This window comes from Lichenostomus cassidix, chromosome 4, assembly GCF_008360975.1.
Source record: "Lichenostomus cassidix isolate B80296 chromosome 4, HeHo_3.0, whole genome shotgun sequence".
Lineage (NCBI taxonomy): Eukaryota > Metazoa > Chordata > Aves > Passeriformes > Meliphagidae > Lichenostomus > Lichenostomus cassidix.
In genome coordinates this window covers 64,410,266-64,422,356 of record NC_139484.1, presented here as the reverse complement: position 1 = coordinate 64,422,356, position 12,091 = coordinate 64,410,266, and the positions used below count along the sequence as shown (strand labels likewise).

The 12,091-nt window shown below is 37.7% G+C and overlaps 1 protein-coding gene across 1 annotated transcript in view; it reads left to right on the top strand.

Moving 5' to 3' along the window:
- LETM1 (leucine zipper and EF-hand containing transmembrane protein 1) overlaps nt 1-12,091 on the top strand; it is a 29,002-nt gene that overhangs the window by 5,850 nt on the left and 11,061 nt on the right. Inside the window, exons 3-7 of the mRNA XM_085059618.1 lie at nt 1,542-1,998; nt 6,625-6,768; nt 7,461-7,598; nt 10,546-10,749; nt 11,227-11,346. Coding sequence (XP_084915744.1) covers nt 1,542-1,998; nt 6,625-6,768; nt 7,461-7,598; nt 10,546-10,749; nt 11,227-11,346 — 1,063 coding nt within the window. The remainder of the gene's footprint in view (nt 1-1,541; nt 1,999-6,624; nt 6,769-7,460; nt 7,599-10,545; nt 10,750-11,226; nt 11,347-12,091) is intronic.

Below are 12,091 nucleotides of genomic sequence, written 5' to 3'. Positions count from 1 at the left end.
GACAGAAATTGTCTGACATCCTGCTTGTGAAAGTGTGTTCAGGGACGCACATTTCTTGCAAAAATTTCATTCCCTGCAGACTCAGAACCAGTTCTGCTGCCAGAGCTCTCTTCCTCTCTGCATGCAGAGGAGTGTCAATGTATGTAGGTGGAACTTGGTTTTAGGCCTGGAGCTCTGCTTTTGGGAGATACCTTAGAATCAGGGTGGATTGATATCTGCAAGTGTTTTAAGCAGGTTTTGAGTATGTACTTTATTTTCTTAAAGGAGTTGTAATTTTTATTAGTTAATATCTGTGCAAATGTGTGGTTTTTTAGCTAACCAAGAGACTGTTTTGTGTAACAGTTCCAGCGGTTGTCTAATCACTGAATGGTCAGACACTAAAACTTCAGTTTAAACTAGAAAATCATGTGTCTTTGAAAGTAATAATGTAGTCTTTTTTCTTTCCACAAAGCTCTGTTTGAATAACATTAAGTAGACAAAACCATTAAAGTAAATTAAAACTCATTTGAGCATGTAATAATTAAGTTTAAAAAGTGTTTCCAGCTGAAAACTGAGTGAGTGAGGCTAGCACTTTTAAGTGTGTGATAAACCTTTTTACCTTAAAATGTTACTCAAACCTGTAGAGCCACTTGCTTGCACCTATTTTGTGTTCATTGACTGAAGACAAAAACACATTTTTATTTTGTTTTGGTAGTACAAGGGTTTCATGAAGAAAGCACCCCAGTCATTTTGGTCCTGTAGATGTCTTAATGCTGGTATTGCAGTTTGGAGGACACTAATGGAACTCACTTATATGAAATATTTTATCTACTATTTTATTTTTGTCCTGTCCTTTAATAAAAGTGTGTACTTGCATATAATGAGTGGTTCTTCTGTGTGTATAAGGAGTGTTTGAGCAGTGCTTCCCTGCTAACTTCAATCTACATTTAATTAAAGAACAAAGTTCTGAACAAGGTAGAAGATTGTTGGTTCTCTCTGCCCCAACTCACTACCATGATGGAAGTTTTTGCAAAAGTTTCTGCTGAATAAGGAAAACTGGATGCAAGGAGATAGTAAGAGAGGAACTCTAATGAAATTGTATTCCTCTGGTACTAATTCTCTGACTCAGCACCTATGCCAAGTCTATAACTTCTGTTTTTTTTGTCTCAAGTGTTTTGCACAAACAGAAGAAGTAATAGAAGGGACTTTATGTTACTTACGAATTTGCATATTAATTTTCAGATATAGCTTTCTAAATGGAAAGCACATCTGGTGGCTGCTCTTTATTTAATTGGACTAAAATAAACTACCTTTTTGAAGTTGTATAATGGAAAATTCCCTTCAGGTTAATTTTTTTTTATTTGGTCATGAAGTAAAGCCAAGTGTTCTTTTTAGGTATAGACATTGATTTTATGAGTGAAAAATTTTTTTCCTTAAATATGCAGTAGATATTTTTCAAATTATGCATTTTATAAATACATAATTATTTAGCTATGCAAATATATCTATATATATAAGCTTATGATCTGTTGCTAATTCTTGAATGCTTTTTTCTTTTGAAGGACTGTACACTTTAAATATTGCACTAGTGTCCCTCCTGTTTACGCCTGCTCCAAAAAAGCTCACTACTGTTGTTGGACTAAAGGATCTGAACAAATATACTTTACTCTTACGAGCTCTTCTGGCTCATGGACGCCACTAGCAACCATGGGTGTTTTAGGTCCCCAGTACCTTCCAGTTAGGTGGTGGCATTCTTCACGTCCCCTTCGAGATGACTCCATAGTTGAAAAGTCACTGAAGTCCTTAAAGGACAAAAACAAGAAGCTGGAAGAAGGAGGTCCTGTATATAGTCCAACAGAAGTGGAAGTTGTGAAAAAATCTCTTGGGCAGAGGATTGTGGATGAACTGAAGCACTATTACCATGGGTTTCGATTGCTGTGGATTGACACAAAAATAGCTGCCAGGATGCTCTGGAGAATCCTGCATGGAAACACTTTGTCTCGTCGGGAACGGAGACAGGTACTGAGTAAAGACCAATTTCCTTTGAGTATCCTCAGTGATTGCTCTGTTTTATTTGAACTGAATTAGTTCTTTCTCTTGTCTTCTGGTCCTAGAACTAAAATTACTAGGTGGGTTTCCCTCCTCCTCACTATGTGGTCGCTAAAATTTTTGGGTATTATTCCAAAACATATTACTCATGTTCCCCATTATTGAAGATAAATTTGTTATTTCCTAGTTGGAACAGCAGAGGATTCTCCTGTTTTGTCACATGGGCGCAAATTGTGGTTTGTTCTCAAGTTCCCATCCATGTGTTACATTTGTGTATCTGGTCACTTTCTCTGCTTTTTCACTCCAGCTGGAGAAACAGAGGGAAAACACTGCTAGTAAAGGTTGTATCTGTGCCAGTTCTGTTCCTGTTTGTTGCTTCATGGGGTTCTTTCGAACAGGATGAAAGCTGCAGGCTGAAATGCATGATTGATAATGTACTATCTTATTTATAAATATATCTGAAATAGTTTTAGCCCAGGTACATTTCTTTTATTTATGGCATGTAGCTTACCTTTATGAAAGTGTAAAAATGCAACTGATAATTTTCAAGAAAAGGGAGATGAAATCTGGAGTGCCAAATGTGACCGCTTCCAAATTTGGATTATATATATATATTTATATATGTATATATATATATCAATAGTAATTTCAGGTTTTGGATGAAATTGGTGTATTTAATTAAAATGAAAATTTATATGGATGTTTAAAAACATTAGATTTAAGCTCATATATGACAAGACTGCAGAAATATTAAGCTGGTGTAGTTAATTTCTTCTTTTAAAGTATGCATTGATAGTCAAGTTCAGTTCATTAGCAAAATATCAAACATGCTGATTCGACAGTTCTTACTTTACTGTTTTTAAGGATAAGATACTTAAGCAGTTTATAGAGATCAAAAATTCAACTCTGTCTTCCTGCCTGTATAAAAAATGCATTTCAGCTGTTGCTGGAAAGAAGATTTTTTAGAAGAAATGCTGGAAAGCAGAAAGTGTATGTGCTCTGGAGCAGGAGTGCACAGTGCTGTTTGTGGGCACAGTGTGGCTTTCTGCAGTTTGTAACACCTGCACACACAGTGTGCTGGGTTCACATCTCTGCCCTCAAAGCTTCCAGTAAATGACCAAAAATATGAGTATCTGCTCATTGTTGTAATGATTTCCTGATCAAATCATGTCATATTTGAGCAATTTGATGTGTAATTAAAACCCATCACATCTTAAATGCAATACGAAAAGTTCTTCCTAAATTCACAAGGTTAGACAAATAGCAAAAATTGTTCCATGCAGGTGTAGCAGTTTCTGTCTGTGGGTATGTGTGGTCTCTTCTAGGACAGCACTGCCAGATAGTCTCAGCATCTTCCTGCTCCCTTAGTTTTACCATCTTTCTTGTGCTGATACACAAGCCTGGCAGCTGATCCAGCTGAGAGGTTGCTCAGCAATAAATAAAACAGCCTGTGCTGACCTGACAGGGGATTATGTAGTACCAGAAAGAATAACTGAGGATAGGGGAAGGTGAGGACTGCAGGACTTCTTGAAGTAGCAGTTCTGGCTAGTGCTGGATTCTTGAGAGCTTTGGGGAACTTGGAAAGCCAAGCGAGACAAATTAATTCAGGGTTTAAAACAGAATCGGAAATTCTCCAGGGGGAGGATTGGAACCATTGGTTTTCCTGCCTCTTTCATGTTTACTGAGCCATACTTCTGAGAAATTATATAAACAGCAGTAATATTCCATCAATAGATGAATTTATTAATTTGATTACCTTTTAGGTTGTCATCTAGTGATGATAGAGCCATCTTCCTCATATTTAAGTAGTGATCTGGAATTTGGCCTTCCTGAATTTGGTTTTTTTTTTTGGTGCAGATGTGCACTTTCAGTATTAATTCTTATTCTAAATGAAACAGACATTTATTTATTTGCAGATATAAATCAGTGTTTGCATTGGTGTAGCCTGTCTTTAATCTGGTAACAGATGTATGTGTCTATATGCATGCAAATCCAGCGTAGGAGATGTAGAGAAAATAATTTTAGTAACTACAGTAATTGTTAGTTTCTCCATCTAGGTTTTGTGTTTTCTGTACTTGGAGGAAGAGGACGTCCTGTCTCTGGAATGAGGGCATGGTAGGCTCAGAACCTGGGGTCAGTGAAAAGCAAAACCAGCCTGCAGCCGAACAAAACCCTTTACATACGGGTTTTTTTAAACATTATTTCAAGTTTGTTTCAACACAGTTCATTTTTTTATCAGTTCAACCTTAAATTGTAGTATACTGACTGATATAAAGGAGTGTTGCTGAGTTGCTCCTGAACCTTAGAAAATATAAAATAAATTTGGAGTATACACTGCTTTAAAAGTATTAAGCTGCACGTGAACTGACAGTCCTAGAGAAATCTTATCTTCTTGCAGACTGACAAATGAGTTATTTCTGCCTGCCCTTTCCTTCCTCTTTGGAGGCAATAATGGAAAGATATCCAAGTAATCTAACCACATGAACAAGCAATTGCAGCATGGCTAATGCAAAGGGAGCTATTGCTTATGTAAACTAAAAGTCAGTTCCAAAATTCTGCTTGTACAATTGCTGGCAGCATTTGGATTCAACAGGGTCACATATCTACACTTAGGAGAAAAGGCAGGAAGAAGTGAAACATGAGACTGACTGTTAAATCTAACTGCTCTAGTGCTGGCTTCTGCAGCGGGATGGTTCAGGATGTGGCAGTGAGGTGGCAAACACAATGGAGTTTGTGGCAAGGCTGCCAGCTTTATAAACTTCCCTGCAGAGGAGGGAAAAATGGAATACAGGAGCTGTAGCAGCAGATACAGAGTAGTCACAAGGTTCTCATGCTGTGCTGCCAAATAACGTGTGTGTAATCGTACACCATTGTATTAGGTTCCTGCGTAAAGCTGTTTTCCTTGAGTTAGCCGAGAGTGCAGTTCCCTGATATGTGAAAGCTGATTCAGGACAGTGCTGCTGTGAAAAAAAAGCTGGTCCTGCTTGGTGCTTAAATCAAGTTTTCCTGCCCCACCCCCACTTGCCCTGTACTGATCCTTATTCCCTTGTCTGTGTATGTATTTATGGGTCAGTTTTAGCTGGATCAGTGGTGTGACTGCCGGTGCACCTTCATGGCTGTTTATACCTTGTCTCAGGTTAGCATTAGGCTTGCTTAATCCAGTGGTAAAACTGCTTCCTTGGATATGGATTTTGTAGAAATACTTGCATGCACTGAGAATAGAGACTGAGTAAAAATAGGAACTCTGTACTCAAGAAATTTTTGTGGTAGTTTTTTTTTTTTTTAGGGAAAATGTACTTTTCTTCTGAGTTTTAAAATTTTCTTCCAAACTTCCTTACTTTTTTTCTTTAACTCCCTGGTAGTCATTTGCCTTCTATTGTTGGAATGAATGGAAAAATCCTTGAGCCTGTAAACAATGGACCAAAGCATCCCTTCTGGGAAAGGGAATTTTTTTATATACAAAGAAAAATGCCAAACTTTGAATCTGTAGAGCGTGTGCATTCTGCATATAGCAGTGTTTAAGATTTTGGCTGGTTTTATGCTACTGAAATTCTGAATGAAGTTTTATAGGTTTTGTATTCTAGCAAATCAGTCCTAAGGACACGAGATCTGTGCTGGCTGTGCTGCTGTTCCCCTTGATTGCCATGAGCTGGGGGAAGGGGCTGGAGGGGGGGAGGAGCATGGGTTTACTTTTGTAACAGCATTTATGTTGCCAGTTTTTGCCACTGACAGATGTGTTTATTAAATCCTGATGTGGAATGACAGTGCTCTGGCAGGAGAGTACCAGAGTGTATGTCTGATTCAGGAACTGATGGGATTCCCAACAACCAGTTTTTTCCTTTGTAAAACGAGGTAGAGTCAAGCAAGATCTGCACTCCCCAATATGAACTGAGTTACTAAGATTTCAACAATTACTGAAAGATTTGATAGTAGACTGTACAGCCTAACATACATGTATACATATATATTTGTGAATGTACAGAAATCACAAGGACAGTATTTGTTTCATGCAGTTCAAGATTCAGTAACCAATGCTGCCTGCTTTAGAGGATTACTGCTCTGGAAAAGCAGTGGTTTAAAAAAAAAAGTCTACCAAGCTGGGCTCATTACCCTGGATTTAAATGTACATTACAATTGTTATAAGGCAGAGGGGGAGGGATCTTTCATTTTATTCTTGATTACTTAGTCCATAGTAGCTCATGCATGTAAGAAGTGGTGGAGCACAAATAAAGATGCATAAAAGAAGTTAAGCAGCTTTAATGACAACAAATGACCACCTCCTGTTTTCAGGTGCTTTTAAGAGGTTTAAATGAGATACTTGTTCAATAATCCTATTGAGACACAGTGAGGCTTTTGAAATACTTTCTATAGTGTTGAAAACTGGTGAAACTCCAGCACTCTGTAGTATAGAGCAACTTCAAGAAAAAACACTAAAAACTGACTTTGTCACATCCTTTTACTCTGTTATTTTAAAATTTTAATCATAGCAAATATATATATGTGGGCCTAAGTGATAATTGGATGATCATACCAAGTATTTTTAAAATAAGTATTTAAATTGTAGCTTATCAATACTTTTTCTTTTTTCCCTTTCAGTTTCTTCGAATATGTGCTGATCTTTTTCGCCTGGTCCCTTTCTTGGTTTTTCTTGTTGTCCCATTTATGGAATTTTTGCTTCCAGTAGCTCTTAAGTTGTTCCCTAATATGCTTCCCTCTACATTTGAGACAAAGTCTAAAAAGGTAAGCAGGTCTGAATTTATAATCCAGTGATATTAAAAAAAAATTAGAAATTTCCTTGGTAAAGAAATTACAAAAAGTCTGAAAAACTGGATTTTTTTTTGTTAGTGTTAGGGTAATGCTCTTCCTTATCTTATTTTGAACATCTTGCTTTTAATCTATAGTAATGAACCAGTGCCATCCTGGTATTTATATGTGCAAGTGCCAAACTATCAGGGCTGAAAGCCTCTCTGGTCTTTTCTGCTCTCCTCATCTCCATTTTCTATGATTCCTACAAAGCAGAAATGAAAGCTGTGAGATTTTACATGTCTAGTTGTATTAAAAGACACATTGTATAATTTGTGGTCTGAAACCTTGATACAAGGTTTTTCATATGTAAGTTTAATGTTTAAATAGCTTCTTGTGCTTTGTTTTAACTTTATTTCTTTTAATTAGGTTTACTTAGAATTGCTTAGAGCTTTGTAAAAACCCACTGAAAAGCCCCACAAGTTTTCACTTTTAGAGCACATAGTGAGCTCTTCAGCTTTTTCAGTGTGATTTGGGGATCTTTGGGAAGAGTGAATACCCCCTTGGGATATGTGTATTATAGCAGAAGTCCAGAATTACTCCACATAACTTGTCTGGGGGCAGAAGTGGTATTTAGTGCACATGTTTCTGGAAGGAACTTTTAAAACTAAATATTTTTTTTTAACCAGGAGGAAAGATTGAAGAAAGAATTGAGAGTAAAGCTGGAATTGGCTAAATTCCTTCAAGACACCATTGAGGAGATGGCCTTAAAAAATAAAGCAGCCAAGGGAAATGTTACAAAAGATTTTTCAACATTCTTTCAAAAGGTAAAAAACTTGAAAAAAGTATTTTCCTACAAAAAAACCCAAAAACAACAACAAAAAAACTTTAGTGTTTTGTTTGGTCTATGGTAATCACCAGATACGTTTATTTTGTTGGACTTGAAGAAACAGGATGTAGTTTTTTAGGATAAATTTCTTTTTTGTAAGTAATACTTCAGTGTTCTGAAGTTTTACTGTTACTAACTTCGGTGTTCTAGCTGGTGCTTTTTCTCTCTTAGTTCTGAAAGTAGTATGTTTCTTCTCATTTGCTTCTTGTTAGTAAGTTAACTCTAACATGAAACATTGCGTGCTCAGTGGTTACTCATGTAGGTTTTGACCTCTTTTTTTTTTTAACTTGGGGTATGAAAACTGGGAGGAGTTCTTTCCTGATTGACTGATTGAAACTTAATGGTGGGGGGAAAGTAAACTTTTTTTGTCAAATTTAATTCTGCTTATAAAAACAGATTTAAATGCACAGTTGCTCTACTGTTGAGATCCTGTTGGTCTCTGACTAGTATGTGTTATAATCTGAGATTTAGCTAGAATGTGGTTGCTCTGCTTGGTGCAAAATTTTTCTATTCAAGATCAGTTGCTGACAGAGAGAGATTTAAGTGTCATTCATTGATGGCCTTTAGGTTTCACAGCACTTCCTTTCACCAAACTAGGTGAGAGCAATGTACTCCCTGGAGAAATGAAATATATCTTTTTAGGTCTTCTCAGGATTGTATTTATCTCTGATTTCTTTCAACTGTGGGGTGGTTGAATAAGAGGTGGAGCCAACAACATCACCAGGTGCTTTGCTGAAAGTAAGGCAGTGGTCCCCTCCTTTGGGGAGAGTGTGTATTTGCACAGAAAAAGGCACATAAGCCTGGGGATTTCAGACCTGAACTTTACAAGCCCTGTCAGATAGCTTAAGATTTTCCTGCATGTCAGAGCTAAGAATAAAGTTTTAAAGTGTGGGGTAACAAGATGATGTTGATAGTGCCACATAGATCACCTCAGATAATCATAGTGGCAAATTTTGACAGTCAGTATCTGCTTGCAAAGTCTGTGTACTTTGAAGCCTCTATGCAGTCATCTGTTTTCTGTTCTTTTAAGTCTGCAGAATGCTGTAAGTGGTTAGTTACAGCAGTTAGTGGCTGAAGCTATGGCCCTGCAGGCTCTGGGAACTTGCCACTGCCATGTTTCATGTGCAGAACGTTTCATTTTCTTCTGAAAGTACTGCTACTGAGAATTTACATTTGGCCGTTAATTTCCATGGAAAGAAATGTTTCACTCTGCATTTGCTGGAGGAAGTCCCAAGTTCCTCTGATGACTAAAAAAGAAGTTTCAAGCCCTGCATTTCATATGTGTGGGTGTGCCTCTTACAGCTTTATATTTCTCATTTGTGCCACAGAGACAGACTTCATTGATCTCATTTCTCTGTACCGGATAATAAATGTCAGAGCAAGAAGCAGTTTAAATATTTCCCACCTTTTTTCTATTCTTTTGCAGATGCTTCTGTGGTGAAGTATTTGATGCTCCAAAACCCATTGATTACAGGCTTAACATGTCTGCTGCAGAATTCCAGAATTTCTCTCTGTTGCTTTGTATCTAGTGATGTAGTAGAAAGCTTCAGTATGTACTTCCAAGAAACAGTCTTGGCTCTGTCAAAATTCACCTTTAAACCAGGGAGAAAATACTTCCTGTATTTTTAAAGTGCCATTTTTGGGTCCTGTAGTGAAGGCACTGGCGAAGTTGAACAACAGGGCTTTTGACCTTTCTTTTTCCAAGATGGTTTCTCCACTACACAAGTGTCTTGGAGGCTAATGGGCTCAAGGCCATCTTGTTTTCCCATTTTTCCCTTTTTGTATGCTCAGTAGCTGTTCACTGAAATATTTGAGTTTTCAGGTAAAATATGTAAGAATGATAAATCAAGCAGTGTAGGTTATGTTAGGTTTTTGAATAGTTCTTGATGTTACCTAGTTTATGTTTTCTTTACAGGGTTAAAAAAAGTAGAGCAATTGGGAAAAAGGTTTTTTGGATAACTATGTTCTTCCTGTTTAGACTGAAGCTGCTAAGTGACTGGGAGTACTTAATTGTTAAATTCTGTAGATTTTTGCTGTGGTGATGTCACTTTTGATGTCACTAATAAGCTTTTGGTGGCATACTTAAAATAGAAAAATCAACATCTATACAGGTGATAATGCTTTACTGTGACCTGCTGAGACTAGGGAATTTTTCTCCTACTTCTTTGGACTGTTATTTCAGCTTCCAGTAATTGGGTTTAATGACTGGGAAGTCATTGGCAACACATCACTGAAAAGCTTAACTTTGCATTTGTAGAAGCAGTTACATAGAACCTTCCATCATGAAGGATGCAGATTCCTTCCCCAAACAGTGGTTTATACTTTGGAATAATTTCACGTACAAAACCATTTGCACTAAGGTGCTGCAGAACATTTAGGAATTGAAAGCAAAACAGTATTGTAACAAATGTGGTCGTGGAGAGAAGTAGGTTCTCATTGAATGTACTTCTTTACCTTCCCATCTTTATGGGAAATGTGCTTCTATGTTTACTAAGTATGGTACCAGAACAAATACTTGCCCATGTGACTCCTGCAGTAACTATTTATTAATTCAAATTTATACATATATTTTTAAGGTATCTCATGGCAGTGCAACTCAGATAGACCTGCTCCTTAGTGTACAGATGCATCTAATTTTTGTTTTGTTAGTTTTATCTTAAGTACATTATGCAATGTTGTTGGAAACTGTCAACACCATCAATTCTTTTGCCTAAGTAAGTTGTTTGTTTTTTAAAAAACTTCTGTCATTGCTTCCTTGTGTGCTATTTCTTATCCCAAAATTGTTGCAAAGTGCTTGACAAACAGGAGAATGTTTTTATTCAAAATAAGCCTAACCATAACATTGGCTTTGAAAAGCTTTGTGTGTGTTTGTTTTTTTCTCACAGATCAGGGAAACTGGTGAAAGACCCAGTAATGAGGAGATCTTAAGGTTCTCTAAACTGTTTGAGGATGAATTGACGCTGGACAATCTGACCAGGCCTCAGCTGGTGGCACTTTGTAAACTGTTGGAGCTTCAGTCAATTGGGACAAATAACTTTCTCCGCTTCCAGCTGACCATGAGGTTGAGGAGCATAAAGGCAGATGACAAGGTGAGTTATTCTGAATAGGCACTGGTTAATAATTTGAACACGTAACAGGAATGAGTATATATGTTTGTTTTTACAGGTATTTTCCTTTTTGTCCTAATTGTCTTGTTTTTGAGCTAACTTTGAACAGAAATGCTTGAAGAGCAAAAATGCTTTTTAAGCAAAAATGCTTATAATCAGAAGCATCTTTATTTATTAAGAAAAAGCTGACCTTTTTTTAATCTACCACTAATTGCAATGAAAATAAGGATATCACAAAGAAAAACGTTCCTATGAAACTATAATTTATAAGGGAACTGATAGAAATACCAGCTTAGAGGCTGACTGGCTATGCTGGAGCTGTTGGAGCAGCAGAGGCTGTTTTGTGTTACCGCAGCAGCCTCTAGTGGCTGTTGTAACATGTGGGTTTCTGGCTGTGCAGTGCTGCTGGTGCCTCTGTTTTGAGCTCTTACACAGTCAAATTAACTTCCCATTGTGCAGATGATTGCTGAAGAGGGAGTTGATACCCTGACTGTTAAAGAACTGCAGGCAGCTTGTCGTGCCCGAGGGATGAGAGCTCTTGGTGTGACAGAGGAGCGTCTCAAGGAACAGCTTAAACAGGTATGGTTTTGCAAAACTGAATACACAGACCTAATTCCAGTTGTTAGCTGTGATTTTTGTTCAGATTCTGAGAAATCATTTTGATTCTGTTCTCATTAAAGGCTTGGTTAAAACAGTCTTTCTTCTTAATAAGCTTTTATCACGTGTGCTTTCTAAGTATGTAGTAGCTGTGGGTTGCTGCCTTTTGACTGGACCATGATGTTTTGATGATGCAAATAGGTACTCAGGGTTAAACATATCCAAAATATGTTTGCAACTCTGACAGTTTGCCTTGTTAATTATTGTATTGCTCTGTAAAGAAGTTCTCCCCAAGTAGATCAGTTCTTTGTCTCTCGGTGCTGCCTGGTTTAGAGGAAGGTCTGTTGGAACACACCCAGAGAAGGCCACAAAGTTGACCACAGGGCTGGAGCACCTCTGTTATGAAGACAGGCTGAGAGAATTTGGGTTGCTCAGTCTGCAGAAGAGAAAGCTCCAGGGACACCTTATAGCACCTTCAGTGCCTCAAGGGGGCTTACAGGAAAGCTGGAGAGGGACTTTTCACAAGGACATGTGTGAAAGGACGAGGGGGAGTGGCCTTAAGCTGAAGGAGGGCAGGTTTAGATTAGATATAAGGAAGAAATTCTTTTCTGTGACAGTGGTGAGGCACTGACACAGGTTGCCCAGAGATGTTGTGTACTCCCCATCCCTGGATGTGTTGAAGGCCAAGTTGAATGGAACTCTGAGTAACAGTGTAGTGGAAGGTGTC